The 16,670-nt window shown below is 45.3% G+C and overlaps 1 protein-coding gene across 3 annotated transcripts in view; it reads left to right on the forward strand.

Moving 5' to 3' along the window:
* LOC309539425 (solute carrier family 2, facilitated glucose transporter member 5-like) overlaps positions 1-11,933 on the forward strand; it is a 52,635-nt gene extending 40,702 nt beyond the window's left edge. For all 3 annotated transcript variants that reach the window (XM_082235675.1, XM_082235673.1, XM_082235674.1), the window contains 6 exons: positions 1,840-2,027; positions 5,011-5,121; positions 8,396-8,497; positions 9,012-9,087; positions 9,211-9,338; positions 11,691-11,933. In XM_082235675.1, the coding sequence (XP_082091801.1) occupies positions 1,840-2,027; positions 5,011-5,121; positions 8,396-8,497; positions 9,012-9,087; positions 9,211-9,338; positions 11,691-11,864 (779 nt within the window). In that variant the 3' untranslated portion in view covers positions 11,865-11,933. The remainder of the gene's footprint in view (positions 1-1,839; positions 2,028-5,010; positions 5,122-8,395; positions 8,498-9,011; positions 9,088-9,210; positions 9,339-11,690) is intronic.
* Positions 11,934-16,670: the final 4,737 nt, after the last annotated feature.

Below are 16,670 nucleotides of genomic sequence, written 5' to 3' on the forward strand. Positions count from 1 at the left end.
CTTCCAGCTCTGCAATTCTATGATTCTATACTTTGCAGGACTGGAATAGCCACACCCCCACACCGCCAAAGTGAATGTATTAATGATAAGATGGATGAAATCCTGACGGTCTTTTATCCCCTATTTATAGCACAGCTTTTTTACTGCATTATCTGCAGGAACATTATGGAACTGCGACATTTTGATTGATATACTGCTATGCCAAACTAATTTTCATTCACACCACTGGGTTGTTAGCAGACGTTGCAACTTGGGTCAATTAGATTGCAGTAATCATTTACAGTTTCTGGAGTTCAGGGGCTTTATTCATGTATGAGCTATTTACCCAGATGAATGGAGATAAGAGAGAGAAAACAGCAGACATCTTGTCTGGAAAGAAGAGCAAGAACAACTCTGCTTTTAGGGGTGGAGTTAAATTAGTCAAAGATACATCCAAACAAGTGATGACTAGATTGCTTTTGTGCCTTTGTGTAGTTTAAACTAGCACATCCATGAACTACAAACTCAAAAGGAAATATACAGTGGTACCTTGTGTTACTTACCGTCCCCCTCACGAATGCTTCGGGTTATGCACTCCGCTAACCCAGAAGTAGATGGCCCTTGTTGAGAACTTTGCCCTGGGATGTGAGTGGAAGTTCTGCTCCAGTGGCACAGCAGCAGTGGGAGGTGCCATTAGCAAAAGTACGCCTCATTTTGCGAGCGGTTTCCGCTTACGAATGGACCTCCAGAAAGGATTAAGTACGTAACATGAGGTACCACTGTATTTGCTTTTCTCTAATAGGGGTATAGGGTGGTGCTGTGGGTTAAACCACAGAGCCTAGGGCTTGCCAATCAGAAGGTCACAGTTCGAATCCCCATGGCGGGGTGAGCTCCTGTTGCTCTGTCCCTGCTCCTGCCAACCTAGCAGTTCGAAGTGCAAGTAGATAAATAGGTACCACTCTGGCAGGAAGGTAAACAGCATTTCCGTGCGCTGCTCTGGTTCGCCAGAAGCGGCTTAGTCATGCTGGCCACGCCGGCTCCCTCAGCCAATAAAGCAAGATGAGTGGCGCAACCCCAGAGTCATCCGTGACTGGACCTAATGGTCAGGGGTCCTTTTACCCTTTAATATGGGTATGGCATGACACAACACCAGTTGTTGTTGGACATGTCGCCACTCTTTAAGTGCATGCATGCTTCTGTTCCCCTATTATTCACCCATGAAAGTGGCAGGGAAGAACTGTATGCCAAAATAGTACCCCAAATTTTTTCACGGTGCGAGAATTATAGTGCAAACCTCCTTCATTTTTTTAAGTTAATAGAGTTGGAAGCAGATTTTTTTCTGGAAGCAGTTGACATGGAAATGAATGCTAACCTTCTGCTAGATATCCAGAAGAGACCTTTAAGTTGTGGGAAGGGTCACATAAATTGTGGAAATTATCAGGTAAATAAATGCCAGGAAGTGGAATAAAGCACTGTTTGAATGCAGCTGAACATGCACAATGATTGCTGACTCCTCTCCACTACTGCCTACTGGGTTCCCCCACTCTCCAAGTTTTAGTTTCATTTGTATGTGACTTTCATTTTCTGAAAAAAAAGTCCTTTTTTGCTTTGAATAGCTTCCTTAACTCCATTCATTGACCACAGTGGCATCCCCTTGGCCCTGTTAGATATTATTACCAATCAGAGTTGTATATTCTAGCTGAACATCTATACTGACCATTTTAAATAATTCCCAGACATTCTAAAGAGATTTGACCCTCTGGACTTCCCCTTTCCCGCTTCCTTCTTAACAATATCCTCATTCTACTGAGACTCTTATTCTACTGAATCCTAACTCTTTCTGCCTCTGTTCCCATGCAGAACTGAAGGTGCTGAGAGGCAAGGATGATGTGGAGAATGAAATGAATGAACTCCGTCAGGAGGACCTCTATGAGAAAGCAGAAAAGAACATGACTGTTGCTAAACTGCTATCATCCCCAAACCTGCGAACGCAGGTCATCACCATAGTTGTCTTGACAGGTGGTGCACAGCTTGACGGCATTGGTGCGGTAAGCAAAGCATTGCCCCCCTTAAAAAAAAAGTTTGGAGGTGGAGCCAGATAATTGAGGGCTCATTGGGTTTAAAGGCTGTGGCATCAATTATCACTGCTTGTCTTTAGACACAGCCAAAGTATTTCTACTCAGGGAGCTTCTCTGTGGGTTTTGTTGGGAGTTCAGTGCCCATCAGTCACAGCTAGGAGCTGCTGTCCAATAGCAACTGGAGAACCACAAGTTCTCCATCCATGCACAAGTTATAGTCAGACACTACGGGAAATATGGCATTGTCTGGGAGTAAATGTTTGACAGCTACAGAACACTAAGATCAGTTGGGCTTAATTTGAATCATGCAGTGGAAAAGATTGATACTGAGCTTGGACTTGCCAATCAGAAGGTTGGCGGTTCGAATCCACACAACGGGGTGAGCTCCCATTGCTCCGTCCCAGCTCCTGTAAACCAAGCAGTTCCAGAGCATGCCCCAAAGTGCAAGTAGATTAATACTCCGGCGGGAAGGTAAACAGCATTTCAGTGCGCTGCTCTGGTGTTGGTGTTTCCATTGCGCCAGTAGCGGCTTAGTGATGCTGACCAAATGACCCAGAAAAACTGTCTGCGGACAAACACCAGTTCCCTCAGCCTGTAAAGCGAGATGAGCGCCGGAACCCCAGAGTCATCTGTGACTGGACTTAACTGTCAGAGGTCCTTTACCTTTTTCTGAAATGTTGAGTATACTACATTATTTGTGTGCCAAGACCCCATGACCTTGCAGTTCCTTAAGGGTGATTAATCAGACAAGGCAACAGCTTATGGTTTTATTGGATCAAATAGGCCACAACTTTTATCGGTTACAGATGTGAGTGGTTTGGCATAGGCATTGGGTAAAGCCAAACTGTATCAGATTATATCATGCCTGCCTGCCTGCTGGGAGTACACCAAAGGAGAAACCACCTATGACCTACATCAAATAGGGGTACCCCCCCCAGGATTCCCCATTTGAGGAGTGGTATGACCCTATTCCCTGTCTGGGCTTCAAACAAGATGCCTTTAACCAACGAAGAGCAGGCAGAGGCTACAACTTCCCCTCCAGCCAAGACCTAGGTTTACACAAAGGTCTCCTTAGCATTTACAGCTGGGGCTGAGAAACGGTTAAACCCTTAAAGGCATCTACCATATTTTTCGCTCTATAAGATGCACCAGACCACAAGACGCACCTACTTTTTGGAGGAGGAAAACAAGAAATAAAATATTCTGAATCTCAGAAGCCAGAACAGCAAGTGGGATCACTGCGCAGTGAAAGCAGCAATCCCTCTTGCTGTTCTGGCTTCTGGGATAGCTATGCAGCCTGCATTCACTCCATAAGACGCACACACATTTCCCCTTACTTTTTAGGAGGAAAAAGTGAGTCTTATAGAGCAAAAAATACGGTACCATTCAGTGTAAGCAGTTGCTCTTGTTGTTTAGTCGTTTAGTTGTGCCGACTCTTCGTGACCCCATTGACTAGAGCACGCCAGGCACTCCTGTCTTCCACTGCCTCCCACAGTTTGGTCAAACTCATGTTGGTAGCTTTGAGAACACTATCCAACCATCTCGTCCTCTGTTGTCCCCTTCTCCCTGTGCCCTCTATCTTTCCCAACATCAGGGTCTTTTCCAGGGAGTCTTCTCTTCTCATGAGGTGGCCAAAGTATTGGAGCCTCAGCTTCAGGATCTGTCCTTCCAGTGAGCAATCAGGGCTGATTTCCTTAAGAATGGATGCGTTTGATCTTCTTGCAGTCCATGCGACTCTCAAGAGTCTCCTCCAGCACCATAATTCAAAAGCATCTATTCTTCGGCGATCAGCCTTCTCTATGGTCCAGCTCTGTGCTAAATAGACCAAGAGCTGTATATGACAATTTTCTATGATTGGGAATCATGCAAATTCTATTTACTTATTTATTAAATTTCTATACCACTTTATATTTTTAATAAAAACCTCAAAGTGGTGTACAGCATATTAAATCAATAAAACAATAGCCGGGCGATGTTCTTCCGGCCTCATGAGGAGCTTCTTTTATAGGGCTGGGTGAGTGTGGGCCTCGCCCCCTAGGCCAGGTGGAAAGGGCCTTGCAGGGAGCGGCCTCCACACCTCACAGTCAGGCGATTTTCCTCTGGTCTCATAAGGAGTCTCTTTTGTAGGGCTGGCCATCCAATCTTTGTTTAAAAACCTCCAAGGATTCATTACATTGTCAAACAGCTGTTACTCAGTTACTGGTGCCCGCCGTGTGCAACGCTCACCCATTAGATGTCAAGGAAATAAACAACTATCTGACTTTTAGAAGACATCTGATGGCACTCCTGTTTAGGAGGAAGTTTGATGTTTTATTCTGTTTTTAATCTGTTGGGAGCTGTCCAGAGGGGCTGGGGAAACCCAGCCGGATGAGCAGGATATAAATAATAAATTGTTGTTGTTGTTGTCAGAAAGTTCTTCCTGATATTTACAGTAGTTGGAATCTCCTTTCTTGTAACTAGAAGCCATTGGTTTGAGTCCTACCCCCTAGAGAAGGAGAAAAGAAGCTTGTTCCACGTGACAGCCCTTGAGATATTTGAAGATGGCTATCATATCTTCTTTTAATCTAATCTTATTCTGGCTAAACATATCCAACCCTTTCAACCATTCATAAGGCTTGGTTTCCAGACTCTTGATCATCTTGGTCGCCCTCCTCTGCACACGTTCCAGCTTGTAATATCCTTATCAAATTGTGATTCCCAAAACTGGACACATTACTCCAGAGACGCAGCTAGATTGGTAAAGAAATATCATTTTGTATGCGGTGTATATGCATTATAACACGGTGAAACCAGATGGCACTGTGGAGTTCCGTTTTTGCCAACGTGATTTCTCATATAATGTTCACCACGTGATTTCCTGAAACGCTTCTTTGATGTGTCTGGATCCAGCCCAGGTGTGGTCTGACCAAGGTTGACCAAGATTAGAATATTGATTATTCTTTTCTGATTTCAGGTGCACTATTATGTAGATATAATCTGCATGGCTGCAGGGGCAGATGAGAAGATGTTGCGGTGGCTTCGTATGGTCACAATTATTATTGGCTTAATTTCACTCTTGATCGCGGTAAGCCTTTTCCACTTCTATGTCTCTTTCCTGCTGAATCTTGAAACTCGCTGTTCTTCAAAGGAAAGAAATTTAAGTGTCACAGTCTCCCCAACCCCACAACACAGCCCCATGAAAAATAAACATTTTTTTAATGATAGCATTATGAGAGGTCTCTGACCATTCTTTGTAAGAGAACCATAGTTATTTACACACAGTACCTGTATTCTAGTTTGTATTGGAAGTCATCTAAAGGGGTAAAAAAAATCAGCTTGAACATTTGTTTGTTTGTTTGTTTGTTTGTTTGTTTTTGCATCAAAAATAATTATAAGATAAAAAGTATCCAGAAACTTGAATTTCAAATCTAGACTAACTGTAGGGAGAAGCCCCTACTGCAGAAGAACCAAAGTTCTCAAAATTCCCTTAAGAAAGTCCAGTTAAATTTTAATTATCTATGGTAAAGAAATACCCTATAAGCTGCAAGTCTATACAACAGGGGAAACAAATCTTTTGTTCTTCAGATACTGCGACTTTTTGAACAACTGAACCTTATTACTTAATTTATTTATTACTGACTTACTGAGCTTTCTCTACACCTTTTCCTCATCCAGCTGGCTGGAGCTGATGGGAGGCCTTAAGATTTAGGGAGTACCATGTTGGCTAAATGTGCAAACTCAAAGGCACACCATGCTTCAATAGCTGTTGTTTATATGTGGATTCCTCCATAGTGAAGGGTATCTTCATTCAGATATGACCGAGAACTATCGTTCCTTAGGGACACACATTTTTAGCAGAATGCTTGTATCATCAGTCAACATCACACATGGCAGTAGCACAGTTTGAAATCATTTACTACCACTACAAACTATACACAACATTATACAGCATTACTTTAGCAGGAAAACACAGCTATCCTGTGTTAGATGGCTACAGAAAACTTTTTATTATTATTACAGAAAGTCTACTTGCTTTGAAAATTTTGCTGACTTTATCTGTGCTCTATTGATCATTATTTTATACAGTCATACCTTGGGTTACAGAAGCTTCAGGTTGCATTTTTTTGGGTTGCGGACCGCCAAAACCCAGAAGTACCTTAACGGGTTTCTGCAGCCGCGCATGTGCAGAAATGCCAAATTGCAACCCACACATGCGCAGATGCGCCACTGTGGGTTCCAGACACTGCGTGTTGTGAACATGCATCCCGCACGGATCATGTTTGTAATCCGAGCGTCCACTGTATTTTTAATGTGCACCATTTAGATATTATTATTATTTTATTAAGAGGCTTATAAGTTATACAAAACAATGTAAATTAAATTAAATTAAATTAAATTAAATACTACAGTGATTTCACTTGTGCACTTTATGAGAATTGCTCATAAAAACATTTCCCAAGGCAGGATTTTCCTGAGAAGTGTAGGTGTAATGAGTATGGGTTGCTCATGCATAAGTTGCTGCCTCTCCTGGCTATGTTGCCTGGTTAAACCTTTCTGTCTGGACAGCCCTTCACTTCATGGCTGCCTCAGTCGCTAGCAGAATCCGTCAGTGGGCGTTTCTTAAACCTTTTCCAACATAAAAGTTGTTTGACGCCAAGTCTCCTCCTACTCTCCCTGCGCGGAAGTCTTCTGTGCAGGGAGGGCGTGGGTAGCGGAGGACCCGTGCTCTCCCTGCTGGTGTCCGGTGAAGAGTCCTGGAGCCCTCTCGCCGATTCCCCCATCTGCCCCCCTTTATCCCTGGTGTTGCGCTGATTAGCTTCCCCATCTGCTGAGCTGCCTCTCTCCCTGCTGGGCCCTTCTCCAGCATCATTTGAGAGCCTTCCCTCCGCCTCTAGCTCCGATGTCAGTTCCCTGACAGTAGGCATAAAATACAACTGGTTCTTTTATGTACTTGGGGTTTTTCTCTGTTCCTTTTGTCTACTATAGTTTCGCCCCTCACTCCTGGTTTTGTGGTCTGTTTCTACCAGAGTCCAACCCACACGGCATAGCACCACTGGCTTTTAAAATTTTATTAGCATTTTTATCCCACCCTTCTTCCAAGGAGCATGGGGCATTCTCATTTTATACTCCAAAGAATTGCGTCTAACACTACTTACTACACACCTCATTTGCTCTCATAATGGTCTCTCTCACACTTCCTAGGAACATAGAAAGAGTCTTGTTGGAGACTCTAGATGAGCTAAAGACCCATCATGTTCATAGGAACATTGAAAGAGCCTTGTTGGAGACTCTAGATGAGCTAAAGACCCATCTAGTCCAGACTCCTGTCCTCACAGGGTGTGATGTTGGAAAATATAGCCATTCCCGACCTGGGAGGAGAGGGGGTTGCGGGCAGAAATCCCTCCCACATCCCACGCGGGGGCTGGCCTTTGCCCCCGCGAGACTAGGGAATCCCCGGGCGTGTCGGCGACCCGGCCCGCCAATCAGCGGACCGGGGAGGTGTGGCCTAGCCTATTTAAGGCTAGGCACGCCCGGGGACCGCCCTCTTTCCCCCTTTTCCAGCTGAGCGGTTTTTTCCCATCCCACCCACCCCTTAGGTTAGGTCGCTTTGACCTTGCTATGGACTTCGGTTGGTCGCCGCAAGGGGCCTGGTAGGAATTTTTCCAAGTTGGCACTCTTCGAGCCTTTTGGTTTTTTCGCCTACCTCGTAGCAAACGTCACAACTTATTTGGTGTTGGCGGTTAGGCATTGGCAGGGGTGTATTGTTATGCAAATAAAGGGGGGAAGGAAACGCCATCACCTTCCCCAAAAGAAAAGGGTAGTCCGGTAGAGGACTCCGGGGAGCGTTGCCTTGTCTGAAACCTAGGGAGGTAAGGGCCTCCGGCACGCCCCAGAGCGGTGACACCCGTTGGGATCCTAGTTGGCGTACTTCAACAGGACTCCCACGGCTTGTGGACAACCCTTCCCGGTCCCCATGCCTGGTAGTCGATAGGAGCCAATGCCTAAGGCCAATACCTTCCAATTCTGTAATCAATAAAGTTGTGGCCTTTTATGCCCATTAACCTTAATTACCGTGTCCAGTGTCTTCATTTCACATGGGGGAGGGGACTTGCCACGCAACCCCCAAATGCATAATTTGGTTATACTGCATTAGCTTGCTTACACTGAAACTATCATTGAAATCTTAAAAGGTTAGTCAGGACTTGCCTTTGGAGAAGCCACACTGATATGTTCATCCATATGCTTCCTAATATTAGCTTTAATAATGCTTTCTACCAGTTTTATAGGAACCAATATAAGCTAACTTATGTTGAATTGTATTTTCCCATATCTCCTTTCCTCCTCTTTATATTCTCTAGATGTATCTCGCTGATTCTAAGGGACATAGGTATCTGCTTCTGATTGGCTTTGTGATGTGCAGCATCGTCTGTGTTCTGTTAACCATGGCCCTGGAAATGCAGGTTTGTAATTGAGAGTTGAGAATCACCAAATGGGCTGTTATTTAGCCCCGTTCTCGCTCCCCCTATACTCCATGCTATGTAATAGCAACAAAGTTAATGTGGAAGTTGGCTATATATGCTGATGGGTAAATCTGTGGAAGAAGACTTGAGCAAAAAGTTCTTTTGGTTTATACAATTCATTTGGATTTTGTGCGAAGGCTTGAAGGGAATGGCTGAGAATGGACATAGCCTCCCATCTGTGAAAGTCATATGGATGTTGTAAGAGAACTCAGAGAGATGGAGATCTTGGTGTTCTGTCTCACCTTCTGTATTCAATTGGCCAGCAATTCTAGCCAAAGTGGTTGCCGTCTCATTGATGTTAGAGTCCAACTCCCATCAGCCCCAACTAACATGTAAAGTGGTGAGGGTTGATGTGAACTGTAGTCTAGCAACATTGACTACCCCGGCACTAGATAAGGGGCACCTGTCAATATCACATGTACATAACTGAAATGCAACCTACTTTCACTAACAGGTCACCATCAACGAGATGGCGTATGTCAACATACTTTTAATCCAAGTATTTGTCATAGCACACTCCGTTGGGCCAGGTAATTGCTCACATTATGTTCTGATCTCCTTAAATGATCTGCAAGATATTAATTGCATAGAGGAATAGTTGAGTTCTATGGTGAAACGGTGATCCATGTCATGAACCCTTTCTTTCCACCAAGGTCCACTTCCAAATGTAATTGTGGTGTCAATGTTCCTTCAGTCGTCACGGGCCTCAGCCTTTGTGATTGCAGGATTTGTGCAGTGGTTCACACACTTTCTTATGATGATGGTGTTCCTTCAAATTGTGGTGAGTGATATTGATAGTCAGCTTGATGCAAGCTGCAAAGGTTGTGTCAATGAGTTTCATCCATCTCTGTTCCTCACCATTATCCACCCACCCAGCCCTCAGGTAAAACCCAACATACGAAGCCATAACCTCAGATGGATGGATTTGTCAGGATTCTTGTCTTGTGCTTTGTTCAATGTGAATGTGAAGGCATCTTGAAGATGTGCATATTTCCTAATAAGGTTCAAACAATCTGAACAATATTCAAATGCCCAGTTGACCATGAAAACCACTGCTGTGCCTTGAGGAAGTTGCTCTTGTTTCCAGGGAAGGAGCGATAGTTTTGTGTGCAGAAAGTCCCAGACCTGATCTCTGGTATCTCCTGGAAAAGACCTCTGTCTAAGGACCTGCTGCCAGGCAGTGTACTGAACTGGTTGGACAAATTGTCTGACTCTGTACAAAGCCATTTCAGGTGTTAATCCTTGCCTCCTTGGTGGGTGCACTAAAACCACACTTCACTCCTCCTTCTCGGTCAGCCTAGGGGTGGGGCATGTGGAGACATCCCTTCACCAGCCGTGAGGAGAAGGAGGCGCTGTTGCTGTCCCCCTAGAAACCCCAGCCTGAGTGTAGCTTGCCTCCCCGCAGCTTTAGCCTTGATGAGGGAGCCTGTTGTGGCAGTGCCTTGTTGCTCTCCCTCAGAAATTTCTGCCCAGGCCCATAACCCTGAGCCCCCCACACTACGCCACCAGCTGCTGTGATTGGTAGAATGTGTGAACCCCTTGAGTTTATTACTCTGCATAAGAAAGCTTAATAATTTTATACCCCATCCATCTGGCTGGGTTTCCACAGCCACTCTGGGCAGCTTCCAACAAAATATTTAATATCCTTCAGATATTAAAAGCTTCCCTAAACAGGGCTGCCTTTAGATGTCTCCTAAAAGTCTGGTAGTTGTTTTTTCCTTTGACATCTGGTGGGAGGGTGTTCCACAGGGCGGGTGCCACTACCAAGAAGGCTCTCTGCCTGGTTCCCTGTAACTTCACCTCTCGCAGTGAGGGACCCACCAGACGGACCTCGGTGCCAGACCTCAGTGCCCAGGCAGAATGATGGAGGTGGAGACGCTCCTTCAGGAATACTGGACTGAGGCCATTTAGGGCTTTAAAGGTCAGCACCAACACTTTGAACTGTGCTCAGAAACGTACTGGGAGCCAATGTAGGTCTTTCAAGACTGGTGTTATGTGGTCTTGGTGGCCGCTCCCAGTCACCGGTATAGCTGCCGCATTCTGGATTAGTGGTAGTTTCTTGGTCACCTTCAAAGGTAGCCCCACGTAGAGCGCATTGCAGTAGTCCAAGCGGGAGATAACCAGAGCATGCACCACTCTGGCGAGACAGTCTGCGGGCAGATAGAGGCTCAGACTGGGTACCAGATGGAGCTGGTAAACAGCTGCCCTGGACACAGAATTGATCTGCACCTCCACGGACAACTGTGAGTCCAAAATGACTCCCAAGCTGCTCATCTGGTCTTTCAGGGGCACAGTTACCCCATTCAGGACCAGGGAGTTCTCCACACCTGCCCGCCTCTTGTCCCCCCAAAACAGTACTTCTGTCTTGTCAGGATTCAACCTCAATCTGTTAGAACAGCTGCCGTTGGAGGAAGTAGCAATATACAGACATCACTTGGTTTCCCACTCTCTGAGGAGTCCAGCTCTAGCAGTAGTGAGACAAGCAAGCTGACCCGTCTTACCCGTAGAAGGGCTCTTCTTGTAGAGCATGAAGAAGTAGCCGGCAGTTCACCACTGAAAACTCCTCTGGTCAAAGCTAAAGGGTTTGGGGATGGCTGTTTGTTGAATGTAGTGGAGAAGAACATCCCCAAGGAGGTGCTCAATCTCAGGTATAGGTGATAGCTCCTCCAAGCAAGAGAGGAGCAGCATTTTGGACGGTGGCGTGGGCAGGGGCTCGTGGTTCTCACTGCAATATCCTCCAGCTTATCCTATGCCAGAAACTCAGATTGAGGACAAAGAATCAGAAGGAACATGTTCTAGAACATGTGGTTCCCAACCTTTTTATTTTTACCATGCCCCACCCAAGTATCTCTAAAATCCTGATGCTCCCCTGACCCTGTGATAAATTAACCTGCAATAGTTAATAACTATTCACTGTTAATAACTCATTCTTGAATTGCCCACCTTAAAAATAAAATTGCCACCCTGTGGGGCATTGTGCCTCACGTTTGGAACCATGAGTCTAGAAGAACTGTGAGTTCTGGGGGTGGGGTGGGGTTGGGGGCAGGATCCCAGAATGATATGTGTGTGAAATATGGATGAATACAATTCTGTATTATGCTATTATGCTCAAGTCTGTCCTTTTCATCTCTAGACAAAAATCGGGACCTACAGCTTCCTTATGTTCTTGCCTTTCTGTGGAGGCCTGTTTATTTATATCTTCAAGAATTTCCCAGAAACCAAGAATAGGACCTTTGTGGATATTAGAAGAATCATAGCACTCCAGAAGCTTAGGAAGACCAAACTTAAGAAACCGACAGAAAAGTAGAAACTCGGGAAGCAACCAATGCAGTTTATTTATTAAATTCTTTTTTAAATAATAACAATAATAATTCAAGAGAGCCCTTTTTGTTACCCTTCACTTGTCTTAGCCTAGTTGACATACTTACAATAGCAGTTTCCCTCCTGGTTTGAAGGCACAGCCTTAATTTTAATGTTAATCCCCCCCCCCTTCATATTCAGGCTATTCTGTGAACGTAGTTAGATTTCCACAAAGCAGCAGATCTAACTCTCACTAGCTACCACCCTTCAAGATCTTAGAAGCTGTTTGTGAACATTGTGTAGACAATATTATGGCTGGTCTGAAGCACATACAGCCCTGGGACAGACTGCAGCTCAGTGCCTGCAATTGCAGCTTGGGAATTTGAAAGAGGCTTTGCAAGTCTGATTGGAAACCTGTGAGGAGAGAGAGGGAGATGCTTAACTCATACTGAAGAAACCTTAAATCAGACATGAGGAAACAAGTGACCCTCTAGATGTTTTTAGACTGAAGGTCCATCATCCCGAGCCAGCAAGGTCAATGGTCATGTTATGATGGGAGTTGGGGGTCCAACAAGGCTCCCCAATATTGGCTTAGCTCAGGCTTCCCACATATACTAGGTGTGTACAACCACTTTGAATGAAGTCTCAATCTTGAGCTAAATCAGCCTGCTTTGGGCATATTCAGACTGCTTCTAAAGTGAAGCCGCTCTCTTCCTAAGCATTCTGAAGCAAATCAGCCTGATTTCAAAGCTTTCATCCTGCTTCAGAGCTCTGAAGAGCAGTTAGAAGCAATTGTTTCACCTCTGGCAGCAAAATATTTTGAGACGGTCCTGCCTGCTGTCATTGCTGAAAAGCCTGCCCTTTACTCTTGCATTGAAACAGAATCTGCTGTTTCTTCTTCAGAGATGAAGAATTCCCATTCCATTGCGGGGAAGAAATTAAGCACTAGAAAATGTAACATTTCAGAAGAACCCTTGATCAGGCAGAAAACCTCTCCCCATATTTGCAAGAACTGTGCCTCTTTCCAAGAATTTTTGCCAGGAGGAACGCACTAATGAGTGTCAGGTGCTGTTCTGAATGCTGGGAATGATTTGTTGGAAATCACATTAAATACCAACATCCGTCTGCAGATGAGATCTGCGATGTCCTCGTTCCAATCCTGAGCAGATGGAGAAATGTAAACACTTGCCGCTTTCCCATAGATTTGCACATTTGCGTCCGAAATGTCTACCTGTATCTCCTACATTGTCCTTGCATTCAGGCAAAGTTGTAGTGAGAAGAGCAAGAGGCTATCTGGCAAAAAATATCAAGCTGATTCAGGATGCAGAAATATATCCAAAAGCTGATATTTCTCCTCCTCCAGATTGCAACCTGTTTCAGAATCACACATAGCATCTTTCTCTCTTTGATTCTGGTTTTCAAAAATCTATTTCACCCATTCCCCCACTCCCCCAAATGGAGAACTTAAAACCTATTAATGTTCAAGGGCTGTTTTGATGACACTCAGTGCAAACAGCAGTGTTACATATTCAGGTCTGACTTCTCCACATTATTTTGGGCTCCTGTAATTATACCCCAATATCAGCCAGAATTGACTGTTTCTAACTCTTAACAACACTGAATATCATTAACTGATCAATTGGACATGCAAAGTTTTGGGATAATGCTGAAAATCAGAACATTATGAACTGTGTGTGGTCTGCATCTGTCTTGTTAGTAAGGGAATTGGTGCAATTTAATGCAATGTCTCTTAAACCAGTGGAGGGTGGTCCATTGGGCAAGTGAGGCACTGTCCTGCCAAGCTCAGTTTTGCAAGCAAGCCCCCCATTGGCCTACCTCTCTACTTACTAGCAGTATATGGGTGGCACTGCTTATCTGCCTCCTCCTCCTTAATCCTAGCACCGTTTTTGTAGAACTCAACAAGGAAGCAAATGGAGACAAGAGCAGAATTGCTTCTAACTTCACTAGCCATTTGCTCCGGCTCCAGTTACTTGGTCTTGGCCTCCCTGCCTTCCTCCCTACCAGTTCTAATGAGCACCGGCCACCACTGTTCCAAACTTTTAAAAAACCAAACCAAAAGCCTACACACCTCATTCTGTTCTGATTGAATGGTTTTACACCAGAAAGGGCTTGCTCTTTAATATGCAGAATAAAGTTAGCAAGCCTCAGTGAAAACCATCCTAAGTGTTTCCAAAGGAGTCACTATGATAGTCAGTGTGTTGTGGTCAGGGGCGCCGACTTATAAAAAATATTGGGGGGGCCCATACCGGGGTCCATACTGGCGGCAGGATGGCAGTGGTGCTTTTGCGTGCAAGAACCGGCCTGCCCTCCCCAGGCTTCGCGCCGGGAGGCGGCCACCCCCTCCTACCAACGTCACCTTAGCCGAACCCAGAAAAAAAGCCCCGCTCCGGCGGCGGGAACTCCTGTCCCCTCCATTCTCCCCTCACCCCGGTCCCTCGCTGGCGACGAATACGCCGTTCCTCGGCCCCGTGGCTCCATTCCTTTCTAAAGTCCCGCCGCTGGGGGTCTTCCTCTGACTGACCGACCTGCCCACCCCTTCTCAGGAGCTCCCGGTCACTTTGGGAGGCACGCGCCGGAGTCCCCTGCGCGGTTTTTGGCAAGGTGCCTAATAATTTTCTTAAATTATTGGGGGGGCAGAGCCCCCCAAACGAATTTTTGAGGGGGCTCGGGCCCCCTCAGGCCCCATGGAGTCGGCGCCTATGGAACTTGTGGTGTGGTGTGAAGTGATGTGATTTGTGTCATACGCGTGGAGGAAAAACTTAAAACACGTAGTAGCAGAGTTTCCAAAAATAGTCCAGAGGCAATATTTCATCCAGCAGAGCTTTACTTGTGCTGAAGGCAAATGAGCATAATAGTTATCAAATCCAGAACATTCAGGATTGGCACAGTCCATAAAATAATCCAGTTGCAGCACTTACAAAACTTATAAACTTATAACAAGACTAAAATTTAACACTAAGCATACTATGTACAGAACACCACACCAGAAGGAAGAGAGATAGAAAGAGAAAGTGAAACCAAGGCTCCTTCTGGCCTATATTTATAGTCAGCGCAGTCTTTAGCGTATGTGCTGCCGGGGTGCAAGGATCCGCCCAGCTGCCCCAAATTTAGTTTAGCCCCCAAATTAACATTTATTATGATATAAGAGTTAATTTTGTGTGCATGGCGCCGTTGAGTCTGACAAGCACCACCGTTGTGAATGACAAGCACCGCTGCTGGCGCGGCGCATCTTTGGTAAATGAGTGCACAAAGTCGAAAGTCCTTTAGTGAAACAGTTGGTATACATTTTGCTAATACCTAGGTATATATGTATTTTGTTTTCCTAGCTTGATCAAAATTATTTATTATTTCATAACAGGTAGATAGTTAAGAGCTTAGGCAGCTTCAGTGGCAGGCACCTGGCACCCCCCCCCCCAGAATTCTGCACCCGGGTGCCCCACACCCCTTTCATCCCTGGGTAAAGACAGCCTTGTTTATAGTCAGCATGACTTTAATTGGATATGAGAACTCCTTCAAACCAGCTTCCCAGAAGGTATAGCCCAAACAATCATGACCCTTCTGCCTGCTTCTCTCACACAGAGAAGCTGCCAGTAGCTTCTAGAATCCTCTTGTATCAATCAGAATAAGAAAGATCTCCACACACCAGATCAATACTTTCTGCACTAAGAAATGAAAACTGACAATTTTGGGGTAAGAACATTACACCAGACTAGGACTTGGGTGTCCCAGGTTCTGTTGACTCTGTAACTTGGAAATCCTGGGCAGGACACCAGAAGAGCCGGTGCAATTCCAAGCACAGCATGTTGGATGGACACTGGGAGACTGAGGTTTAAATGCCGTTTCACCCAGTGGCTCTGACCATAGATGGAAGTAAAAGCAGATGGAGTTGGGGGACACACAGGATCTCTGCTTCCAGATCCAACATGTCTAGATCCACATAAATGTGGGAGAACCTCCAAACCATTCTTATTTTCAGTTATGGGGAGTTTGCCCCCCTACAGATTCATTCTGGATTGAACTGTGTGGTAGTCTGAATTGAATCTGAATGGGAACTCTCCTTGGTTCCTTGGTTCCGTGGGGAAAACACCATTCACTGCCTCTGTTGTTTGTGAGGTGGACCTTCGCTCAGTGGGAGAGCATGGGCCTTACATGCCTGGATTTGATCTCCGGTTATAAAAGGACTGAGTAGGTGGTGATAAGAAAGTCCTTTGACGGAGACCCTGAAGAGCTGCTGCTGCTGCCAGGGAACATGGGAAGATAGACAGAATTGTCAGACCTGATACAAGGCAGTTTGCTGCATGTACACAAGTAGTGGGGGTTGTAGCTGGAAATTCTAAAGACCATAATTCTACTTCTGAAATGTATGGTGTATTGTGTACACATTTGACTGGACTCTTGTCTTATGATGCTCTTTTGGTCTAATGTCACCTCAGAGCCCTAAAACACCCACCCTGCATCCTCTATCATAGGACCCTCACTCTCCCTTTCAAAAAAGAAGAAGGCCCATTTGTGGGTGTAGTTCAGAGTGCTTGAAACTGTTCCCTAGAGACAAACCACCACTTCAGAAGAGCTAACAGAGGAAAGATCAGGCCTCAAGGAAGTGTTGAAATCAGTTACTGTTAACACCAGATTAGAATCCTTATGCAACACAGGGGGGTTGTGGGTGTGGGCTTTTTCTTTGCAAAATGTCTCTGGGTTGTTTCTTCTAACGTCTGTCCTTGTGGGTGGCTTCCTTTGGGACAGTTTGTTCTTTGTCGTTCTCTCCCCGCCCCCCTTCTCCCAAGCAAGTACT

Source organism: Podarcis vaucheri (genome assembly GCF_965113315.1).
Source record: "Podarcis vaucheri genome assembly, chromosome: 8".
Classification (NCBI taxonomy): Eukaryota; Metazoa; Chordata; class Lepidosauria; order Squamata; family Lacertidae; genus Podarcis; species Podarcis vaucheri.